Genomic DNA, 25,730 nt, shown 5'->3' on the forward strand with positions numbered 1-25,730 from the left:
AATACTCCCTCTAAGTTATAAGAGCTTTAAAAAAGGACTGAGTTACACTATATCCCCGTTATCTTTCGGATTTTACAAACGAAAGATGTAGATGGGCTTTCTCTAGAGCACAATTTGATGCATTCTCCTCTCCAGTTCTGTATGGGAGATTCTCTCACCTGCCTCTGCAACAGCGTTGTTGTCCCTGTTCAAATAAAATGGTTGAAAATATCACACACATACTTTTGCACTGTGAATTCTATCAAGAAGATAAGATACAATTAATTATTCTACAACTTCATAGATTCAAACCATTACAGTATTACATGGATTTTAGTCCTGAAACCCTTCAGGTATATCTTTTAGAGGATAGTCAGAGAACTGTATCTTACGCAGTTGCAGAATTCTGTGAGACAGTACTCAGGAAACGGAATCACTTAACGAAGGAAATGTCAATTGCTGGGAAATGAATTAATGAAGTGAGTTTTACAGTTAGATGTATATATACATATATTATCATCTTTTATGTATTTGTCCATTTTAAGTATTTAAAAAACATTTTTTTTATCTGTACTTAACTTGGCTGGTCTTGCGACCGTAATAAACCTTTGATTGACTGATTGATAATTATCTACGATACTATCTAGACTGTACCAATTTCATGTATTTACAGTAAAAAGTCCTCTCAAATACACATTTATCCTGAAGCAACTGTAATCTGAATTAAAAGGTTCATATATCAATCAAGTATGCCATTTGAAAAACCAAACAGAGTTGTATTACATATTCTATTACTTATTCCATTCATCACTTTTCAGCAATCAGCTAGGCTGGGGGGGTGGCTGCTGTTGAACAGTAGCAAGCAGTCAGGCCTGGATGAGTCATGTGGATGAGTTGTGGTTGCCTCTCGGCTTGACCCCAATGAGTTCTCTCGCAAACGTCAAAACAGCCCTGGAAAGGCTGCTGCCCTCTCCCTCTGCCTTTTACTGACAGAAATCAAGTCCAGAATACTAGCTGAACTATTACTGTTGCCTAGCAACTGAGAGCTTCCGGTTAAAGCTACAGGAGTTCTTATCATTTGGGTTTAAAAAATTTTTTTTAGCTTTCAGATTTTTCTGCAAACCTGGTGTATTTTTCAGGTAGGTCAGAAGAACTATCTTGTCCATTCATGACTCCAATCTCTGGATTTAAGTATCCTCAGATCAGGGCCACTTGGCTATTAGTATATAAGGTAATGTGTTTATAAAGTTTACCTGATACCTAAATATGCTGGTAGTCCTACCTATTGTGACTATATGAGTGTGTTTCTGTCGAAATAATATGGTTTCTTTTGGTTACAACACAATTATTTTCTACCTTATAGATGGTAAAAATGTGGTAGGGTAGCACAGGAAGCAACAGTTAGCAAAGCTCTCTCAAGCATTTGCTATACTTGTAATTCTTCTTATAGAAAATTCAGACATTTATACTTTTAAATTCCATAAATATATCAAATAGTACAATATTATATAATAACTAAGTTATGAATTATGCATTTAATGCATTTTATTCAAACCTAAGCATCTTTTCCTATTTTAACAAGAAGCCTAGGTTTGATAGGAAAGTACGCATTGCACTGCCCCCTTACTGCTGAGCTGAACTTTGACAGTAATAATTTCATTCATTCACCACCATCCCCATTTCCATTTTTGTCCAAAAAATGTTCTTCCTCCCCCCTGTGGCTACATCTCTGACCATGTTTAAAATTAATCACAAAGATCTTAAATTAACCTAAAAAAACCACAATCAACGTAAGATGCATTCCTGCATTCCACTGTACCCTTTTAATAACCCCTTGAAATCAGAGTGCGCACACTTCAGAACTATGTACAAAGAACACACCCTTAATAAATAGGTACGTGTCAACACTAGAATGAAAAAAAACATCAACAGGAGAGTACTTAAAAGTTTTGTGTTAGGATACGTGTAGAGTTCCATATATCTGGATTTTGCCATACTTTGCCTTGTATAAACTTGTTGAATTCCAGCTCTGAGGTCATCCCATATTTGGTCAAGACCAATTTGTTTGAGTCCATGTGGATTCTGACTCCTATTTGAAGACATGTTGTATTTCCTGTGAAGTCTTCCAGTGCAATAATGAGAGATCTGGTTATTCCTCCATTACAGGAACAAATAAACCAACATTCTAAATTCTGTCACGCTTAGAAGAGATCCTCTTTACATATGAAGGCTGGTATTTTCTCACAAGGAACCCTGAAATGGAACAACAACAAAGAAAAGGTTCATTCATAGTCAGCAATTTCACCTGCAACTAAAGTAATCTAACAGAAAACCGTAAGTGATCTACTTTGACATGACATGGCAAAATTCCATAGAATGTTTGTAAACCTACCTCTGCTAACTACAGACTACTAGACTATCACTGTGGAAACATGATTCTGTTCTCACCGCATTATCTCAAACCACTGTAATAATTTAAAGCATTTTTCAGTCCACTTGACTTGAAATGTTTGTGATCTATTTTTTCTACATAATTCCTGGCATTTCAGATTAAAACACATTATTAGCTTATCTCAATTAATAACAGTAAACATGCAAAATAATATTAGGAGGACGAGAAGAGGTAAACTAGCCATGAGCGATAGGCTACGATAAAACAGAAGGACAGTGCCACAGAAGGCAAAAACTGGAAGCTATCAGATTTTCAAACTGGTGATCTTCCTGCCCTCCTCCAACAGATTCACAACTGTAATGATCCTAAGAGACTAATCATCACTACCCGTTTGTAAAGAGCCCATATCTTCTGGTTTACAAAAACTGCCCTGTCTGACCAACTGGAGATGATTCACAAACGCTATAGGCCTTCAATTGGCCACTTATAACTTTGGTCCAAAATTAATTAAATTTTATAGCTATATATAATTAAAAAATCTCTAAAAACATCTCTGAAACGTGGCAAAGAAGACACTCATTTAGTACTGGCTTGTACAGACGCTTAATAATTTGCTAAAATAACCAAAAAGTGAGTTTTATTTTTAACTTCCAAAGGACATTGCAATACCGTCAACAAACAAACTAAAAACTCTGTATGTTTAACAGCTACTAGTAAGCACGGTATTTTATACACTACCTCTAGAGAGCTGGTGTGATGTAACAGAACAACCAAGGAGGACTGGAGAGACCACGGTTCAAATCCCCAGCAACCATGAAGCTCACAAACAGCCTAGTCCTAAGGACACTTTTCTGGGAGTAAGCCCAATTAAATAGACTTGAGAAGAATTCGGAGTCGACCTGCTTCAGATTGTTCCTTGAGTCATTTTGTATCTATCACTTTCTACCTACTTCACTCTACACTGTTGTAAAGGTAAAATGGGGAAGTATAGTATTACGTATGCTGTTCTGAATTCACTGCAGTAAAGGTAGGGGATACAAATGACAGAAAGCAAGTGAGTGATCTCTTACTAATTGAGACTGACAACAGTTGAGCTGCACATAACATAAGCCTACGGACATGCAATGGTAAATCCTATCAAGGTGAATAAAAATTAAAAATGAGTTTTAATTTAAAGAAGTTTTAATTTAAAGATTTTTTAAAAATTCTGTTTAAACAGAATTTTCTGAATTGAACAGAAAATTGTTAAGAGTCAACATGCTCATGATCTCTTAAAATTGAATTTGTGGCTTTATATCAAATAAATCAACTGAAAGCGTTTTTCTAAATGAAAAATTAACCAGGGGCTGATTTGCAAAGTCAAATATTACAAATATTGGACAAAATGTCAAGTATGATATTTATTACTGTGTAAACTATGAACATTTAGACATGTCAATCAAGCAGCATGTAAATTTACTTTCATCTCATAGAGAAACACACTTCAACCTAGTAACTCATGAGCAGACATGGGATCAAACGAGGGGAAAAAATGAACAAGCTGTTCATTGTTCGTTGCCATCCACGAACAACGAACAGTAACGAACATGATCCTGTTCACAAACATGTCTGTTTTTCGTTGTTCGTGGCCCCTTAAAGATCCCTTTAAACTAACAGCTGGCAAGGGGAATTCCCCCCTGCCACCTGCTAGTTTAAAGGGCCCTTTCCTGCCACGTGCAAGGGGCAGGGCCTGTTAAACAACCCACAAACTGACTTTCCCAATGTCCAATACCCACCAAATTTGCAGGGGACATAGTTCTCATTGTCCTCCGAAGACCCCCCCCCCCAAGTTTCAGAGAGATTGCACCCTGGGAAAGGCATGATCCATGCGTCCTTTCCTTTGTTGTCATTTTCTCTTCACAGTGGCAAAAACAGGATTCTCTGGTGGAAGCTAATTTGAGGGTTTACAAACTGACCGTCCCAATGTCCAATACCCACCAAATTTGCAGGGGACATAGTCCTCACTGTCCTCCGAAGACCCCCCAAGTTTCAGAGAGATTGCACCCTGGGAAAGGCACGATCCATGGGTCCTTCCCTTTGTTGTCATTTTCTCTTCACAGCGGCAAAAAAAGGACTCTCTGCTGGATGTACTTTGAAGGGTTAAAGCCAGAAGGAAAGCCAGAAGGCGTTCAGATAGAATTCAATCCCTGCCGTTGCCAGGAGAATTGATTGAAAGGCCCCACTGTCTGGCTTGATGAATGGCTGATGAAGGCAACAAACAAGGCTTGCAACGACCACTTGTTCGTTTAGAATGGAGCCTCATGAATGGCTTGTTCGCAAACAGACGAACGGGCTGTTCGTGGGTTTTTTCCGTTCATAAAGCTGTTTGTGCCCATGTCTACTCATGAGAAGCTCTATGGCCTTAGTTTCCAAGTAAATAATCTTGCACAGTGTATATGCCCTGACCTGGATGGCCCAGGCTAGCAACATCTCATCAGATCTCAGAAGCTAATTTTAGTACTTGGATGGGTGATCACCAAGGAAGTCCAGGGTTGCTACACAGAGAGGTAGGCAACGGCAAACCACCACTGCTCGCCTCTTGCCTTAAAAATCCTATGGGGTCGCTATGAGTCAGCTACAATTTGATGGCACTTTTCGCCACCATAGTGTATCTCGATGGGGAATATCAAAACAAAACCCTAAATTTCACAACTGCTCTGATTTTTAATGAGAGATTAACTCTGAAGAGTTTATCTTTTTAGAGTTTGTCTGTTTTTAACACATACAAAGGCTCTTTTGGGGGCAAAGTAGTATAATGGTTTGGTGCTGGAGGAGAGTTTTGCGGCTACCATGGATGGCCAAAAAGACAAGTAATGGGTACTAGATCAAATCAAGCCTGAATTCTCCCTAGAAACTAAAATGACAAAACTGAGGCTATTGTTCTTTGGTCTGCAGATGGGCACGAAATGGGGAAAAAACAAAACGAGTGTTTCATGTTTCGTCACATTCCACGAATCACGAACTTTCATGAAACTGTCCCGTTTCGTGAAACAATTCATTAGTTTTGTGATTTGTCAGAACCCAGGGCACTTCAATGGCCCCCTTCATACCCAGAGATGCCAAACTCACAGGGAGACTTCAGCAGGCTCTCCTCCACCCACCCTCACCCAACAAGCCAGCAAGAACAAATGCTCTAAATAAGAATATAAGCAAAGAAAATTAAAGAAAAAAAAGCAGATCTCAGTCGAGCTAGGCCCCAGAGCCAGGCAATGCTCTGAGACTGGGGCTGGTGGGGTGGAGGAAAGAAGGCACCCTCACCCAAAGACCTTCCCAGCAAGGACAAGAGCTGAAAATAAGAAAGAGTTTTTTCAGTCTCTTTTAAAGCAGCAGCAAATCCAACCAAAAGCTCCCAATTCTACTCTCTCACTCCAAATCCTAGCAAAAGGTCCTCCCTCTCCATCTGTCTACTGGAACTGAAAAGCACAAGGCAGAGAGCTGTGCCTTATATAAGAAATGCTCACATAGAGCAGAACAGGAGGTCTCTGGTTGGCAGACAGACCTGCCTAACAGGGTTTGGAGGGATGATATTGGTGTTCCCATGGCTACAGAAGGCCCATCTCTTCAGTTGCCTAGGGGATTAACCCCCCTGCTCCTTGCTGTATAGGGCAGATTGGAAGTTCTCCAGTTGACAGGGAGAGCTGCCTATCAAGGTTGTGTGGGCTAAGATTGGGGTCTTCAATGACAACAAAAGGTCTGCAGACATTCTGGGCCTATGTTGCCTAGGGAATCAATGGATCGGCGCCAGCCTGTCTGGCATCACGAATCATTCACAAATCGAAGAAATTGGCCCCAAAAGTTGTGAATTTTGTGAAAACTGCAGCCCCACGAGATGCGTTTTGCAAAACACAAATCGGCCAGATTCATCACGAAATTCGATTTGTGTTTCAATTCGTGCCCATGTCTACTTTGGTCACATCTTGAGAAGACAAGATTCTCTGGAAAAGTCAATAATGCTAAGAAAAGTGGAAGGCAGTAGGAAAAGAGGAAGACCCAAAATGAGATGGCTTGACTTAATAAAAGAAGCCATGTCCTCCAGTTTGCAAGATCTGAGCAAATCTGTTAATGATAGGACATTTTGGAGTTCTCTCATTCATACGATCGCCATAGATTGGAGGTGACTTGACGGCACGTAACACACAAGCAACCAACTACTATGCACATATTCAGTACCCCACCTTCCTTCCCAATGGGGACCTAATATGGCTTACATAATTCTTCTTTCCTCTATTTTATTCTGTGAGGTAGGTTAGGCTGAGAGTGTGTGACTGTGCCAAGGTCACCCAGTGAGCTTCCATGATAAAGTTAGGATTCAAACCTCGTTCTCTCAGATCCTAATGTAACACTCTAACCACTATTCACACTGGCTTTCAATTTGATTACAGAACCAGAAACCAGATTTAAACTGCACTTTTTTCTTAGTGATGTGAAATCACCTTCATTTAAAGCCACGGAACCTGTTGTAGCCAACATGTGTTTCTAACTGCAAACAGCACTTTATACAAGCTTTTCAAACAAAAGTATACCTATTTTTAAATGTGAATGCCACTGGAATTTCAACAACTCAGTTTTTTTCTACTGAAACAGAATGATTCATCAGGATGTTTTGTGCTTGTGGAAATGACTAGAAAATTACCAAGAACAGATATGAATTGAGAGGTTAACTATTGCTAATCTACATATTTACAGCTACAGAAATGGTGACTCCATTCATAAAAATGGATACACAATTCACTGTAGAACACAGAAAATACAGGTATTCAAGGCACTTCAGATGCCTCATGAAAGTCTGCACTTTCTCCTTTCAAAAAGATGCCACAGCTGTTAAAGAATACAATGTTATCCTAAACATGCACACCCCGTTTTCATTCTAATATTAGAATCTTCCAGATAGATAGCACACTGCATTGTATTCCCCTTCCTGTTGAAAACAGGTGTGGGGGACAAGCAGATATTTAAACATGAAATGTTCTGAACATGTATCAAATATCATTCTGATATCTTAATGCTGAGTGTTATTTAATAAATCTGAAAGATTTATATCCTGTACTCTCAAGTATCTGCCTGAGAGCATAAAGCAAAGAGAGCATAATAAAAATACAATTTAAAATAAACAAATTCAAACAAAAACAGCAGCAATAAAAACAGCCTTCCGTATTTTAAAACATTAAAGCTAGTAGTATAAAAATCAACATAAAAGCAAGGGAAGAGAATTGATCGAGTTGAAAAAATTCAGTTAAAAGTCTCAATGATTAAAAACATTTTGGCTTGGTGCCTGAAAGTTAATAATGCAGGTACCAGATGAACTTCAAGGGGGACATCATTCCTCTAGCAGGACAGTACCACCGATGAGGTCTTATGTCTCCTTGCCACCCACTTGGCATATACACAAGGCCTCAGAGCAATTCTTGCAAACCGAACAGTATGGGAGGAGGTGCTTCTTCAAGGTTGCCGCTACTTAAATGTTTAGGGCGATACAGCTAGGTACCAGCCCTCTGAATTGTGCCAGATCTTTCAATACAGAGATGATGTGATCTGTGATAAAAACCTGGCTGCCATATTTTGAACTGAAGTTTCTGGATGGTTTTCTAAAGTCAGCCCCACGTAAAGCCCGTTACAGCAATCTAATCTGGATGTGATCAGAGCACAAATAACCATGACCAATTCTACCTTCCAAGAAATGGCTGTAACTGGCATACCAGTGAGAACTGCTGAGAGGCATTATATGACAGGAGACCAGAGAATATAACCACAAGCTAGAATTGACCAGTAACCCCATGCTACTTTACGGACAAGTGTAACCCACTACAAGAACAGGAGATTCCTCATTAACCAAAAGCAGCTCAGTCTCAACTAGACCGAGCTTTATTGTCCTGAATCTTTCCAGCTGCCTTTTTCAAGCACTTGTACAGGATCACCACAGATCTGCCAGACTATGATATTCAGGAGAAATAGTATCATCCACATACTGGTGACACCTCACTCCAAATCCCGTATGAGGTGTCCCCGCAATTTCAGGTAGATGTTAAATAACATGGGGGACAGGGCCAACCCCACGGGACCCCATGGCATAAATGTCATGGGGCCAAGCAGCGGTATTCTAGCTTCTGAATACAGTCAGTTATCACATCACCAACACAGAAGACCAAATATGTTGTAGGGGATCAGAATAAAGCTTTAGCCTTAGAAAACTAGATGTGGGGATAGGTGGGTGTTCTGTAATATTAACTGGGGCCCATAGCAGTGAAGTTTTTAACTCTACTCCTGTGCACAGAAAGCCCCACTCCCAGTTGCTTTTAGCCCTGGTAATGAAATAAAGGCATCAACATTGTACCTGACTTTTTTCCAAGCCATGGTAAAAAGCAATCATAGAGCAAGGTATTTTCATGGAGGAAAACGGCATAAGGAATGATGCCTGTCCTTTAGCTCTAATCATACTGCCTCCTCCCACCCCACTGCACATGTTTGATTTTGCAGCTAAATTACACACTGGGGGATCAAAATACAGATCATCCCACATCACATACATTTTGGCCCTTTTAAAGAGAAAGGCTTCACTAGCACACTTTTAAAGCATCGGCAGGAAAAAAATCCACCACTCTGGTTAAAAACAGAGAAGCATGTCACAGTTGTAATATAGAAATAGTTTTGTGTATTGTTATATGATATATCCCCCTACAGTTGTTATGTTGTTATGACTTATTGTTAATAAAGTTTAAAATTAAAAACAAAACAAAACAGAGAAGCAGCTTTTGGAAATCAGTATCTCCATCTGTGCAGTTAACAGGACTTTTCACAAGGTATTTTCCATACCCGCTAATGGGGATGCCTGCTTTTCAACAGGTCAAATAATTCTGCAGCTTTCATAACAACTTAATCCAATCTCTCTACCAACATGAAAAACTTCTCAACTCTTCCAAAGAGTGAAACAGCCTACTGTCTCATGAAATTTACCAAACCCAGCAGAGACACTGATCAATACCGTTTTTACTCAAATGCAAGACTAGGTTTTCTTCCAATTATTTCATTAAAAAAGAGAGTTGTCTTAAATTTGCAAACAAATTATGTCCTATAATAAATTTGAGAGTAAGTGTATCCGGGTGTGTGTGTTTACCTTTCAGGGCCATCTTTTCAAGTAAATACAGTATGCTAAGTTCATCAGGCAGGAATGAACACAAAATACAAACTTGAGAGTTTCCCTAGAGAAAAAATGACCTATATGACTGATGTCCATGTAAGACATTATACTCTTGTTGTTTTGTTTGGACTCTGCAAGAAAGCAGAACTGAAGTCAATGAAGTCTAGTAAGTTACTGCCACTCAATTTTTTTTCTTGGTTCATCGTGTGTACAAGTCAGACTTCAGATTCTCAATTATAGATTCAGGAATTCATTCAATATAAATAAATAACTTTCTCCATGGTCCATCCTCAAAATAAGCAGTGCAAGCAAAGGAATACCTCTTTGATATCAAGAATTACACATGCACACTCACATGGTATCATATAAGGGAGCAAACGCCAAGCCTATGCACATCAAACCCATATGCAATCCAACCCCTCCTGCACACAGAGTATTTGAGAACCTAGTTGCATATACACTATTTGCCATTTTCTATAAAATATGTTTCTCCATTTCTATTTTTAAAGATATGGATACTTCTGGAGCTTCCCAGTAATAGGGGAGTCTCAAAGCTCAGCTGATCCCCACAAGAAATCCTTGGTCTGCTCACTGGGCATTAATTCAGAATCCTTCTCACCCTTCCTCAATTATCCCAAAACTTCAGAAAGGTTTAAGGTCTATCTGTATCAAGGTGATATTCCCAACAGAAGCTAGTGTGTTAAAGCTTATAGCATGCATAGTATAGAAAGGAGTGATCCTATTGGACAAGATTTGGAAACTGTTTCCTTAACATCCTCAGATGAAATCTGCAAGATCATATTTCATGTGATCTTGATCTCCACGTTCCTCACTGGCGCTCAAAATTTACAAGCACTTAAAACTCTTCTGAAAGCCAAACCGCATTTGGGGATCCATTAAGTTGTGCAGGAGGAACAATACAGAACAATTTTAACTTTCAAGTTATTTGTTTAAATGTGTCCACAATTCTACAGTTGTGATTTCTCCCCCTCACTTTCCTTCTGAAGCCAGGATTGGCACTAAATAACTTCAATTCCTCCAACCCCTCCAACAACAGTCATCAGTAGTATCTGATGCAGAAGAAACAACTTCTGTAAGAACAACTGCAAGCTCCAGAGACCTTTCATTAGTAATTGTATGTGAAATTACAGAATATCAGATTATGGATGTACATTTCAGCATTTGCTCTATCTTTATAAGAGGATGGGATGTTTTGCTAAGTGGAATACTGGTTTTGTTCTAGAAATTCACCAAGCACTCACTGGCTTTTGATCAGCATCTAGGTTCACCCCAGAACTTGGGAATTGAAGCAGCAGAGTAATTAGAACCATGAAGAAGGAAACTGATGCCAGAAACAGGCTGCAATGTATTTTAACGCCTACTCTCTTGTGGTGATGATGGCAAAAATAAATTTACTTCAGCACCACCATCACATCTGTGCAGTGATGATGCCGTCTAAGATTGTAAGAGGCCTTCAACAGCAAGGAACTGTTCTCTTAGCCACTGTATTCATTAAGTTATACTGAATGGGCCTTAAACATCCATTTGTTATGCTAGTATAGGTAAGTTCCAATTTATGCAGCCCCAGAATGCTGACAAGAAGTGCAACTGACCAACAACCCTGTAAATCTGTACTCATCATGACTAAGAAGACCAGAGAGAGTTTAACCAAGTAATAATCCTGTATTACAAAACAGCTTCTTGACGGAAGGCATGGTGCCTCTGGCTGTACATGAGGCCAACGTCTCATAAAGGAAACCACTTCTGGATGCCATAGACCTAAACAGTCATTCGCTAGTTTCCAACTTGCTATGTCTTCAGAAGGTCTTTCAAAGATCTGCGGCAAAAACCACCCCAGATGTTCTTGGATGCCTCTGAGTATCTAGAGCCCTTTCAATCTCAGTTCTGATCCAGCCATAGTAAGGACACTGTCTTAATCACCCCATTAAATGATCTTCACTGATGGACTGACAGGAAAATGTGTCTTTGTGAAACTTCTTGGGCCTCTCAGCAGCCTCTGATGCCAACATAAACTGGAGTGCCTAGAAAATTTAGGCCAGAAGGCATAACAGAGGACTTCTGCTCTACCCTATGGTTTTGCTTATTAAAACCCACAAACCTGCTATTTAACATCACTCAATCTGGTGTACACACAGTGCCATCACCATGACAATGACACAGCCTAATTCAAGGAAGGCAGCAGACCTTCTAAATCAGTGTTTGGTATCAGAGAAAGGCTGGGTAAGGGTGAACACACTGAAACTTAATCCAAACGAAACAGCATGACTGCTGGTTAGGAGTAAAACTTATGTAGGTCTTGGTGTTCAACCTATTTAAAATAAAACAACATTCCCCTTGAAGAGGCAAGCACACAGCTTGGGGATACTTCTTGATGCCTCCATCACTAGATGAACAAGTGACTGAGTTACCCAGCAGTGTCTTTTACCCACTTATGCCAGCTTAGTGTACCACCTGCAACCATTCCTGTAGAAAGCAGACCTAGCCACAGTAGCGTATGAGTCGCTAACAGGCTAGATTATGATAACACAATGGACACGGGACTGCCCCAAAGACATTTTGGTATCTGGTACAAAATGTGGTAGCTACAGTATTAACTGATACTCATGGTGACGTGTGCGTTATTGCCAATGATATACCAGCTGCATACAGAGGCAATTTGTTCCTGGGCTCAAGGGTTCCACTCTTGTTCTTCAAAGTCCCATGCCCAAGCAGTTAAGTTAAAAGAGCCCAAAGGCCTACCTCCACTCAATCTGCCCAAGCTCTATCCAGTGATGGTGCTCTCCGGCAGAAATCAACCCCATCTAAAGTAAGGCTGGTCAGACTCAGGACTCTTAGGAAGGCCTTTTCAGCTGCTACCATCAAAATCCAGAACTCCAAACTCCTGGAGATAAGACTTGTCATCTCTCCATGCCTTCTGGCCTAACTAAAAGGACTTTGACATGAATAACTGTTAGTGGGACAACACCTCTTCTAGAGTACCTAATATTTTACGGGTAACATTAAAGCTTAAATTGTTTTAACTTTTGAAAACTACTGTAAACATTTTGTTTCATTGCCACCTTAGGGCCTTTTTAGCTAAAATGCAGCACATTAAAAACACAAAGTCAATATAAACAAAATCTAAAGATGGTAATATTTTCTATTATTAAACACCAACTTGTCTCTGCCTACCTTAACGTTTCAGAAATATCTCAAAACTTAAATCTAACTTATCTAAATATTTCAGAACACTTACACTTTGTTTGGTTGAAAAACTGATTTAAAAAGATTCCCTCAATAAGTATACTCATAGGAAAGTCTAACTGATGTCAATCACAGTTTTATAGTAAATTTCATGTAAAAAAAGGTGTTAAACATCACACAGTGGCACAACAATAGTCTGTTATTCAGATTTTACAGTTTATTGAATTAAGACAGGGGAAGATTAAATGCTCAAACCATCAGGAATGCTAAAGAACAAGGATCTGAACCAAGATAACCCAAATTAGGCTCTATCCATTAGGCATTTGAACTTATTCTGTTGAATCAAAAAGAGTCCAGTAGCACCTTTAAGAAAGGAAATCTGTTACCTCCTTTACAGAGGCGTGGTCTGGGGGAGCCCAGAGACGCCTGGTGTGGGCTTTGTTTGTCAATTATCTCAGCCTGAGTGCGTGTGGGCTTTCGGGGACCACAGTTCTCTTTGTAAGATGCAGCTGGCAGGGAGAGCTGTGGTTATCGAGGGCTTATACTACATAGGAATTGTATACCTTCACTGCGGCAAACTGACTCCACACCAAAAGGAGATGTTTACATTTACAAGCAAAGGAATGTTTTGATTGCCTTCACACTAATTGCATTCTGTCCCCTGGTGATATATGTCCCGTTCTTTCCCCTGCTCTTCTGTATTTGACCAGTTCGGATCAGGCATCTGATGAAGAGAACTTGATTCTCGAAAGCTTATGCTACAATAAAATAAAATTGGTTAGTCTTAAAGGTGCTACTGGACTCTTTTTGATTTTGCTACTACAGACTAACACGGCTAACTCCTCTGGATCTATTCTGTTGAAGACTCTCTGGTATCTGCCCTTATCAGCAGGTCGTCCAGGTACGGATGCAGGTGGAATCCCATTTCCCAGAGTCTGACGACGAGGATCACCAGAAGTTTGGTGAAGACGCTTGGGGCCGCGGACAGTCTGAAGGGCATTGCCCAGAATTGAGAATGGTTGTTTCCCACACAGAATTGGAGGAACTGTCTGTGGGAGGGGATGATCGGTACGTGAAGGTATGCTTCTGTCAGGTCTATAGAGGTTAGAAATTCCCCCGGGCGAAAGGCCTCCACTATCGACCAAAGGGTTTCCATTCTGAAATGACGAAGCCTGATGAAGTGATTTACGTACTTCAGATCTAGGATCAATCGCCAGTCCCCATTCCTCTTGGGAACAGTGAAAAATATTGAGTAGACTCCCCTGCCTTGTTCGTTGATGGGAACTGCATGGATTTCCACAAGGTGTTGTATGGCTTTTGGAGTAATTTCCCTTCTGTGAGGATCCTTCTTGAGTGGAGACTTGAGGAACCGCTCCGGTGGAAAGGAGGTGAATTCTATAGAATAGCCTTCGGACACTACTTCTCTGGACCATTCGTCTGCCTGAGACTCCCTCCAAGCCTCCTGAAATAGAAGTAGTCGTCCACCCACCGGAGCCTGGAGCGAGTCAGGGCTTCTGTCCCTTGTCGTCTGCATCAAACCTGTTGACTCGAGTGGTCGATTGTCTGTGGTTCCTGGGTTGGAAGGGACCTTTTCGAGACTGTGTTTGCTAGGAGCTCCAGGAACGCTTGGAATCCTGGCGTGCTCTAAGTAGAGTATGATGAGAGCGAAAGGGTTGGGGGTTGAAAAACCTCCTTTCCATGCGCTTCAGCAATTTTGGCATGGCCTTTTTCTTATCTTTGGTCTCAACCAGGATCTTCTCGAGTTGGTCTCCAAACAGCTTCCCCCCTTGGAAGGGATATGACATCAAAATGATCTTTGCTTGAAGATCTGCTTGCCAGGCCCAGAGCCACAGTAATCGTCTGGCTGCCATAGATGCAGCCATAGCTCTGGATACAAATGATGAGTCTAGGGTGGCATCCGTCGTGAAGGCGCTTGCCTTCAAAATCCTGTTGGCTCCTTTGAGAAGTCGCTTGTTATTCTCCAGGAGCAGCTGGATTAGCCGCCTGGTCCAGACGATACGATTGACGAAACGGCCGAAGCCTTGATGGCTACCGACATAGCTTCATGTACCCTCCTTAGAGATACATCGCCTCTTTTATCTAGGGCATCTCGGATGGACCCTTGACCGTCTTCGGAAAGCAGACCCTGCGACTGCAGCAACGCTACTGGAGCGTCGATCGCTGGCACCTGCAAAAGCTCATTAGCAAAACTGGGTAGGTTATACAGCTTTTTAAGTGCTTGCAGGCTGCAGGCAAGGCCCATTCTGCTTTTAACCAACGCTCAAAAAATTCTGGGAAAGGGAATGCTTTAGCTCTTTCCTCCTCTCTAGGAAAAAATTCCCTGTTTCCCTTGGGTCTGCCCTTCCCCCCCCCAGCTTTGGGTTCCTCCTCCTCTCCTGGTTTGATCTCTTGGAGGTCTAGGGGTGCCAGGGTCTTGGTCAAGAGATACTGATAGTCCTCAGCCTGGAATAGTCTATTGGACTGATCAGTGTTGGGGATCTCCTCCTCCTGATTGTCCTCTGGCAGAAATTCCCCTTCATCAGAGTCCTCACTGGAAGAGGCCCCCTCCCTCTGCCCACCTTGTTGACTTGTCCAGCTGTGCCAACTGTGTCTGTTTTTGAGCTGCTTTAGTGGGCTACGGGCCTCCTTTGCCTCAACCCCCTTGGGAAGAAACCAGCCCTGATGTGGAAGGGCCAGACTCAGAAGAGGGGTCCCCGCTGTAGAGGGATAGAATCTCCTCTCGCATCGATTGTCTGATGGCTGCCAAGACTTCAGAGGAAAGAACAGGATGAGGGACACTTACGCGGGCTTCCTGAGCCGGGTGACTGGAGCTCTGCGTGCTGGAATTGTCTAAATGAGTAGCTTCCCCCGCCAGGAGATTGGCAAGCACGTCATTGCTTGATGGCTGAGGCTTGCTTTCCCGCCAAAACTGAGCTCCGACCGGCAGCGCTGCTTTTAGCCAGCTGGCCGTTGCGCGCTTTACTCACGGGCGCCCTCTTAGAAAGCCGGGGCCGTTTGGAGGGTCAATCTTCCTGTTCTGCTGCTGCTGGTGAACCGGGGAGCCGATTGGCCCGAAAGGACTCGTCGGCACTAGCAGGGTTTGTTCCCACCGTCGGAAGGACGGCTCCTTGGGAACAGCACGGGACCCTCCAAGAAACTCTCCTCAGAGTCCGATGATTCCCGTGGATCCATGCTTCCTCCTCTGCTGTCTCTCTCTAAAGTCTATTTTTTCCCTTGCAAAGGAAGAAAAAGGGTAGAGAGAGACGAGAGGAAGAAAAAAAGGTGGATGGAGAAAGGTAGATTAAAAGAGAAAGACAAATCAGAAGTGAAGAGATAGCTAAACTAGCCTAAGAACAACTGCTCTCCCCAGAGGCAGGAAAAGAACTGAAAGTGAAAGGGATGATCCCACCTACTAAGGAAGAGGAAGAAGTTTCAACTTCCTGCCTCCCCAAATGGATGGTGGGAAACAACCACAGATGTCCTCCTGCCTAAGAGGGAGAACAGCTGCTTGCTTTCAAGCGGTTTTTGCCTTTGGAGGAGAGAAAAACAGGGTTTCTCACCTGTAACTGTTGATCGTCGAGTCTCTTCTGTGCAGACACACATTGGGACTGCGCAGGCGCAGGCCAGCCGCGGAAAAGATTTTTCTAGCTTCCAGAGATGTGAAGGGGACGTTCGGATCCACCGCGCATGCGCGCCGGTGTTCCCGCCAATTTTGAATGCATATATATCCGAACGTCCCCGGCATTCCCTCAGTTCACCTGAGCCGCCGGAGAAACTAAATTAACGAAACACTCACAGCGGGGCAGGCGGGAGGGAATGTGTGTCTGCACAGAAGAGACTCGACGATCAACAGTTACAGGTGAGAAACCCTGTTTATCGTCTTCGTCCTTCTGTGCAGCCCCACATTGGGAGAGTAACTAGCATCTCACCAATGGGGGCGGGTGTGAGTGTCTACTTGAACAAGGACTGTAGGACAGCTGTGCCAACAGCCGAGTCACGTCGTGCATGCACATCCACAGAGTAATGCCGGATGAAAGTGTCTGCAGAGGACCATGTCGCAGCTTGGCAGACGTCCTGGAGCGGCACTCCTCGCAGGAAGGCAGCAGAAGCAGCTTGCGCTCGAGTGGAATGAGCGGTAACCAACAAGGGACACTGGACTCCAGCATGCCGATAGCAAAGTTTAATCGTAGACACAATCCAGCGAGAGATGGACTGGGCAGAAGCAGGTGAGCCCTTGCGAGGGCCAGAGTAACACACAAACAGGGCAGGAGACTTCCTGAAACATTTGGTGCGGTGCAAATAAAACAATAAAGCACGCTTTACATCCAATGTGTGTAGTGCTCGTTCCCCTGGGGATGAGGGCGTTGGAAAAAAGGAAGGGAGGAACACCTTTTGCTGTAGGTGAAATCTTGAGACTACCTTAGGCAGAAACTCCATGCTAGTGTGGAGCATGACAGTACCAGGGAAAAACTGCAGAAAGGGAGGGTCACACCGCAGGGCAGACAGCTCCCCAACACGCCTAGAGGACGTGATTGCCACCAGGAAAGCCACCTTCTGAGTGAGCAAAGGCAGGGGGCAGGAAGATAGAGGCTCAAAGGGCTGGAGCATCAGTTGGGAGAGAACCAGGGAGAGACTCCATTGTGGAATGGGATGGGCCCTAGGAGGGAAGGTCTTGAACAGGCCCTTCAGAAACTGCTTGGAAAGCCAGTGAGTAAAAACGGTCTTCCCATCAATCTGCTCATGGAAGGCAGAGATTGCAGCCATGTGGACCTTAACACTGGAAAACGCAAGGCCCTGGGAGCAGAGATCCAGGAGGTAGTCCAGGATGACAGGGAGCGGGCAACTAAAGGGAGAAACCCCCTTTGGGGCCAACCACCGGGAAAAACGTGACCACTTCCTCTGGTAGGACAACCTGGTGGACGGTTTCCGGGCATTCAAGATCACCCCAAGCACCCCAGAAGAGAGGTTCATTCCCGGTTGCCCAGAAGCCAGGCAGCCAGATTCAGTACAGCCACATCGTGATGCCACACCCCGTCCCTGGTTAAGAGGTCCGGGGCGTGAGGCAGGGGGAGGCATCGCCCCTGGGACAGGGAGAGCAAAAGGGGGAACCAATCCTGGCGAGGCCACCGAGGGGCAACGAGGATACAGCAGGTTCGGTAGGCCCTGACCCTGGAAAGAACCTTGTACAGGAGCGGAAAGGGCGGGAAGGCATAAAAGAGCCCTGGGGACCAAGGTATTTGGAAGGCATCCCCTAGGGAGTGGCGGCCAATGCCGGCCCGGGAGCAGAACAGCGGGGCCTGTTTGTTGCGGGCAGTGGCGAAGAGGTCGACCAAAGGCGTGCCCCATGTGCGGGAAACCTGGTCGAGGTAGACCCTGTTTAGGGACCACTCGTGCTGAGGCAGAAACACCCTGCTCAGCGCATCTGCCGAGGTGTTGAGATCCCCGGCAATGTGCACGGCTCTGGGAAGGACGTTGTTGGCCACGGCCCAATTCCATAGAGTCGTTGCCTCCTTGCAGAGCTTGAGCGAGACCGTTCCCCCCTGCTTGTTGAGATAGTAGCAGGCCGTGGTATTGTCCGACAGGACCTGAATCTTCCTGTTCCGAACGGCATCTGCAAAAGAAGCGAGGGAGTAACGGATCGCCCGAAGCTCAAGAAGGTTGATATGCATGGATGTCTCAGATGGGGACCAGATGCCCTGAGCCGAAAGCTGTCCACAGCGCCCCCCCCATCCCAAGTTGGAGGCATCGGTATAAACTGTGACCTCAGCTAGGAAGGGGCCGAAAGGACAACCCTCAGACAGGTTTCCAGGGACAGTCCACCAGGCCAGAGAGCGCAGCACCACCCTGGGAATGGAGAACTTCTGATGCTGGCCCATAGTGAGGGGGTTGTACCTCCGGACGAACCAGTTTTGCAGAGGCCTCATATGCAGGCGTGCAAAGAAAACCACCCCAGTGGAGGAGGCCATAAGGCCCAATAACGTTTGGATCAAAAGGGCAGATTGGTAACGGTTATGCAGGAAATGACGGGCTAAGGAAGAAAGCCTGGTCAGACGATCTGGAGGCAGGTAGGCTCTGCCCCGTGGTGAGTCTAGATGAACCCCAATAAACCTAATGGCTGTGCCCGGAGTAAGGATGGACTTATCCCTATTAACCACCAAGCCCAACTCAGCCAGTACAGACAAAGTGAGGGCAATATGGCCCTGGAGAGAGTCAGCTGAGGGTCCCACTAGGAGCCAATCATCCAGGTACGGGTAGATAAAGCACCCCCTGGACCGTAGGTATGCCACCACAGTGGCCATGCACTTCGTAAAGACCCTGGGCGCAGAGGCCAGCCCAAAAGGCAACACCGTATATTCATATACAGAATCCCCATAGGCAAACCGCAGATACTTCCTGTGGCCCTCAAAGATGGAGATGTGGAAGTAGGCGTCTTTCAAGTCTAGAATAGCTAACCAGACGCCCACCTCTAGGAGCTCCATGACCCGTGCCAGGGTCAGCATCCGAAACTTCTCAACCTTTAAATAGCTGTTGAGGCCCCTAAGGTCCAAAATGGGCCGGGAACCTCCATCCTTCTTATCCACAAGGAAGTACCTCGAGTAAAATCCCCACGGGGAAGCAGCGACATTGACCACCCGGACAGCACCTTTGTCAACCAACTCTATAACATTATTGTGCAACATAACATCACAACATGGAGAACAACGGGGAGGGAGAGAGAGAGGAGGTGCATCTGTAAACATTAACTTGTAACCATGGGCCACAATGGACAGGACCCAAGTGTCAGAAGTAACACGTTGCCAACAGGGCAAAAAAGGCCGAAGCCTGTCCAGAAACTGGGCAGCAGAGGAGGCGTCCTTGGAGGCCAACAGGGGAGCGTTCAGGCTTAGTCAGAAGACCGAGGGCTTCTGCACCGAGGTCGAAGGCTTGGGTGAAGAAGGCTGTTGCCTGCCCTTGGACCGGCCGGAGCGCTGGGAAGAATGACGCTGCTGGGCTGAATAGGATCGGTGACCGTAGGACTGGCCCGAGAAGAAGCGCGCTTGACGCTGCTGGTAAGGTTGGTAAGGGGTCTGGTAGGATCGGAACCGACCATAACGATACCTCGGACCCGATGACTGAACCGAGGGGGCGACTCCGAGGGACTTGGCCGTCTGCTGATTCTTTTTCATCAGGGAGAGGGATTCATCCGTCTTCTCCGAGAAGAGCTGGGGCCCCTCAAAGGGGAAATCCTCCACTTTCGCCTTCTTTTCAGGCGGCAGGGCAGTGGACCGGAGCCAGGCGTGTCGACGCAGGACCACCGAAGTCGCCATCGAGCGCGCCGCGGAGTCGGCAGCATCCTTGCCCGCTGTCATCTGCTGTTTTGACAGCCGTATGGCCTCTGCTTGAAGGGCCTTCACCAAGTGGCGGCGATCCTCGGGGAGATCGGAGAGGTAAGAGGACAGCCGTTTCCAGAGGAACAGATTGTAGGACCCCATAATGGCCTGGAAGTTGGCAATACGGAACCCCAAAGACGCGGACGAGTAGAGTTTCCTGCCCATGCCATCCAGCTTCCTGCCTTCTCGGTCCGCCGGGGCCGACGAGGAACCGGAACGGAACCGAGCCTGACCCTCCTCAGCCACGATTGAGGAGGGTTTCGGATGACTGAAGAGGTACGGGCAATCATCCTGCTTTAAACGGTAGTACCTCTCTACCTTCTTTGCCGTCGCGGACACGGACGCCGGTGTTTGCCAGAGCGCGAGAGCGCTGTCAACAAAATCCTCCACAGGGGGAAACGCCACCGACGCGGGGGACCCGGAATACAGAGCCTCCAGTAGCTTACTCTTGGGCTTGGAGGTCGTGGAGGAGACGTCTATCTCCAGCGCGGCAGCCATCCGCACCATCTGCTCGGAGAACAGCCTGTAGTCGTCATTCGGAGACGACGAACGGGGCCCACCCACGGTGTCATCCGGGGAAGGATCAGAGGCCGCATCTGAAGAACACTCCGACGGTGACGCCAGACCTTCCTCATCCTCGGAATCTGAAAACTCCGGCGAGGTTTGTGTCGGAACCGAGGACCGGTGAGCGCTCGGGGCCGACGGACAAGTCGCCGGAACCGACGGTCGCAGAGGCAAGCCAGGAGGTGGAGGAGCGGATGCCGGGAGCCCGACTGGCTGAGCCGGAACGGAAACCACCGGAACCGAAGGGTGCTGCAGGAAGGGCAGCGACTGCTGGAACCACGCCACAAAATCCTGCCAGGAGGTCATGTTCCCAATCCCCGCGACAGGCTGGCAAGGGGGCAGAGGAGCAGGCACCGGGGCGGGCCAGCGAAGAGGCATCGGAACCGACGAGGTAGACGGCAATGGAACGGAGGCCTCCGAAGGCGCCGGGGCGGAAGGCAGGGAGCGTTCGAATGACTGGAACGGTTCCGCGAAAGATGGGAACGACACGAATTCCTCGGGAACCGACGGAGGAGGCGTGCAGGGAGGAGACGGGGTGTGGAGACTCACCACATCGTCAGGGATCAGGACCGGTCCAGATGGAGTACCAGGTCGCACAGTCGGAGCCGGGGATAAAGCACGGCCCTTGGCCCTCGATTTCGCCTTGGCCTTCTTGGGCTGGGGTTCCGAAGCAGCCTCTGCGGCCGAGGGCTTGGAGGAGGACTTCGGCTTGGATGCGGAACACTTCTTGGCCTTCCGGTCGGAAGGACGATCCCCGGAACCGGAGTCAGGTCGAGCCTCCGGAACGGGTTGCCCCGTCGGTTCCGCGGGGAGCTGCTCTGGCGACTTACGAGACGGCGCCGGCGACGGAGCGGCGGAGCGGGGTCTATCTCCCGAAGAGCCGGATGGCTTGGGGGGGAGAAGGTTAGCATCCCACAAAAAGGCACGGAGCCTGGCCTTCCGATCACTCCTTGCCTTCGGGGTGAAGGACATACAGATGGAGCAGCGCTCGACAACATGCCCCTCGCCCAGGCAGATGAGGCAGAGCTCATGGCCGTCCGAGTGCGTCATTTTAGTGCCGCACTTAAGACACTTCTTAAACAAGGAAGTTTGGGACATAATGAACGGTATCTCCCACCGACAAGGGGGAAAAAATACCGACCAGAAGATCACAATCCAAAACTCCGAAGAGACGCTGAGAGGATAAACGCTAGACAATAGAACCTTTTCGTACGGCGGCGAAAAAGGAACTGAGGGAATGCCGGGGACGTTCGGATATATATGCATTCAAAATTGGCGGGAACACCGGCGCGCATGCGCGGTGGATCCGAACGTCCCCTTCACATCTCTGGAAGCTAGAAAAATCTTTTCCGCGGCTGGCCTGCGCCTGCGCAGTCCCAATGTGGGGCTGCACAGAAGGACGAAGACGATCTGTAGTTTTCTTTACAATTCATTCTAATCTAGTTGGCTGAAAGTGATGTGTGCCTATGTAAGTGTGAGAAAGGACAACTATATCTGCACACGTTTGCATTCTGGGGATGGGGAATGCCTGTGCATGTTCATTCACCAACTTAAAAACTGCAATCCATCCAATAGAGATTGAGAAGCTTACATTCCTGACTTATGTGATAGAAGATATTAATAAATACCATTTTAATTGGAATACATTAATACATTGGTCTGTCCTCTAAGTTAACTAGGAGGCTCCAATTGGTGCAAAATGCTGCGGCTTGACTATTATCAGGAGCGAGCAGAAGCTTGAACATCACTCCCATCCTACAGTTACTCCACTGGCTACCTATCAGTTACCGTGCTCAGTTCAAGGTATTGGTTATTACATCCAATCATGGCCTTGGTCCAGCATACCTACAGGACCGCCTGCCTCCCTATGTCCCTCCATGGCAGCTTCGCTCATCTGAACAGGGTCCCTTGCAGGTGCCAGCCTGTATATGGGTGAGATCAACAGCTGATCATGCACGGGCTTTCTCTGTGGTGGCCCCTACCCTATGGAACGGCCTGCCTGAGGAAGTCAGGAGAGCCCCCCCACTCCTCGCTTTCCGCAAACAATGCAAAACTGAATTATTCAAAAAGGCCTTTTTCTCAGCTAAGAGGGCGGTATTGTAGGAAAGGGGGTCTTTCGCTAATGAGTCAGGAACCATAGGTTTCACCATTATGTTGCCTTACATATTGTCTATTGCTTTAAATATGTACTCCTTATACTACCTGTGCTTCATGTTGTTTAATGTAAGTCCTAGAACTGATTATGTTCTGTTTCAGCAATTCTTCAACCCCATATTGGATCCTGGCTAATGCTGTCTTTGTAAACTTGTATTAATTAACCCTATGACATTGTTTACGGAAATGTTCTTGACACTGTATTCATTTACCCTATGACAGTGTTTATGGAAATATTCTTGACACTATGAAAATGCCCTTGTCCTTGCCACTGATTGTACTAATTCCACACTATGTAATCCACCTCAAGTCTCAGTGAGAAAGGCGGAATATAAATGACATAAATAAATAAATGACCTCACTATTATCATCTAATTCAAGTTATCCAATATCTGCACAGTTAACCAGCTTACGAATCCACAGATGGGTTTCAATCACTCTGAAATTATTCTCAGTGCAATTTTTGCTCATCAAAGTCAACATCTCTAGATAGGTAATGGTAGCACAGCTGTACTGAATATCAAACAAAACAAGGAAAGAGAAAGATGAGGATTTAACGTGGCAAACTAGAAAAATCAATATAGTTTGCAAATCTATTTCATGCGCATGAACAATAACCAGTTTTAAACCTGAATAATGCAAAATTGAGTAGATTATTTTGGTCAAGACTTGCTGAACAAGACATGGACGTGTAGGAGGACAGAAAATGCATGGCAATGTGAACAACATGAAGTTAATTCTGAAGACTACTATTTTGAAATCTTATTAACACTGCACAGATCTTGAGCTCTAAAACACTCCTTTGTATCATTTCTAAGAGCACCATTCTTGCATAGGCTTTTTTTTAAAAAAAAATTCAGACATACATTTAACTAATTTAAGAGAGCCAGCATGATGCACTGGATAATGTTGATCTGGGAAATCCAGGTTCAAATTCCTGCTCTGAAATGAAAGTTCACTGGGCGACCTTGGTACGGTAGCACCTATAAGACTAATAAAATTAGTGGTAGGGTATGAGTGACTGTGGCTCACGAAAGCTCATACCCTACCACTAATTTTGTTAGTCTTATAGGTGCTACTGGACTCTTGCTCTTTTCCACTACTACAGACAGACTAACACAGCTACCTATCTTGATCTATAAAGAGGCTAGTAAAACTAAGGAATGAATGGATCCTTGCCTGTTTCAGTCACCTCCCACACCATTATTAGGATTTCAGTACCAGACCCTACAAAGCCATGGCCACAATGCAACAACTTAAGAGGGCAAGGTGGTAAGACAGTGATCCTGATTCTGAGAATTTTGGTTGCACTTGTCACCCATTGATATTGACGAGGCAAGTTCCTTGTAATTAATTCGCCCTATCAATATTAATAAGACTTAAGCATTACTAAGTATCATGTCTACCCCAAACAACTCCATATCCATTTTTGGGAGTTTGTCACACAGTGCTTAGTTGCGACAGACAATTCAGACCTTTCAAAGCATGAAAATATTGTATATGTGAGCCCAAGTCTTACTACCCTTCCTCCAAACTCTGCAAATCAAGACATGATAGGACAGGCCTTGACAATTTTTATTTGGCCCTAGGAGCTTGCCCCAAAATTTAAGATCCAGACTCATTTTTCAACTTTCAGCATTTTGTATTTTAATTATAATATTTTCTAATTATTGCTACTTCAAAACTCTTCACAATTTCTCACAACTGTGTTCATGTTATGACAAAACTGTGGCGCTATATAAATAAGGAAACAATCTTGAATGCCATCACAAAAAAAACCCATAGCCTCTAACTGTAACCTAATTTCTGCACAATTTCTCACAAATTCATTAATGTTCTAAAAAGCTCAATTTAATGGAATGTTATATATATAGTTCAATCCTGGCAGAAGCCGGGTTCAGGTAGCTGGCTCAAGATTGACTCAGCCTTCCACCTTTCCAAGGTCGGTAAAATGAGTACCCAGTTTCCTGAGGGTAAAGTGTAGATGACTGAGGAAGGCAATGGCAAACCACCCGTAACAAAAAGTCTACCAAGAAAACGTTGTGATGCAACATCCCCCCATGGGTCAGTAATGACTCGGTGCTTGCACAGGGACCACCACAAGCAATGACAAGAACTTCATGATCATGCAGCTATGTCATACAACAAAAAACCTATTATGATGTGAAATGATAAATAAGCTTTGTATTTCCACTCAGGATTGTCCATAGACTCTACATTAAAATCACTGCTGAAAGTAGTAGGTGCCACAATGAAATTTCTAGGTGCCATGGTAATCTGTGATTTGTGAAGCCCTATGATGGGGCCACACAGGACTTATCACTATAAAACGTAAGGCTTCCACATTGCTAACTGACTTGAAAGTAACCTTTAGATCTTAAATACTCAAATATATTATTGCAACAGGATTTAAATGCTGACTTTCCTCTGATATTTTCAGACATTTGTGGTGTACAGGATAAAACTCCAGCAATCTGCATCAGAACCAGTATAATGAAGAAGTCATTTCATTTCTATACTAGTACTACCCTTTCTTCACAGAGCTGAGAGCAGCACTTCAGCCTCAGAATGATTCTATAAAAACAAGTGAGGCATCTGTGAGATCTGCAGGGGAGGGAAATCCCATCCACCACGACGTTTCACCATGCCCCCATCACTGTCTCCTGGCACTGTCACCATCATCTCTCACTCCCCTCTTGCTCATGCCACTGCCACTGCCTTCTCCTTCCATTGTTGCCATCTCTCAGTCATCCTCCTCCTCCTTAATCCCCTCACTATTTGTTTTTAATCTGAGTTCTAATACCAATGGTTGGCATTTCCCGCCCTTTGTGTTGCTTTCTCCCACTTTTTAATTATTTGTATTTTACTTCATTTATACCCCACCTCTCTCCCC

At 45.0% G+C, this 25,730-nt stretch overlaps 1 protein-coding gene across 2 annotated transcripts in view; it reads right to left on the bottom strand.

The window, feature by feature from the left end:
* Nucleotides 1–25,730, bottom strand: part of CUL1 (cullin 1) — a 79,684-nt gene that overhangs the window by 46,161 nt on the left and 7,793 nt on the right. For both annotated transcript variants that reach the window (XM_054991187.1, XM_054991186.1), the window contains exon 2: nt 1,943–2,232. In XM_054991187.1, the coding sequence (XP_054847162.1) occupies nt 1,943–2,082 (140 nt within the window). In that variant the 5' untranslated portion in view covers nt 2,083–2,232. The remainder of the gene's footprint in view (nt 1–1,942; nt 2,233–25,730) is intronic.

Source organism: Eublepharis macularius, chromosome 11 (assembly GCF_028583425.1).
Source record: "Eublepharis macularius isolate TG4126 chromosome 11, MPM_Emac_v1.0, whole genome shotgun sequence".
Taxonomy (NCBI): domain Eukaryota; kingdom Metazoa; phylum Chordata; class Lepidosauria; order Squamata; family Eublepharidae; genus Eublepharis; species Eublepharis macularius.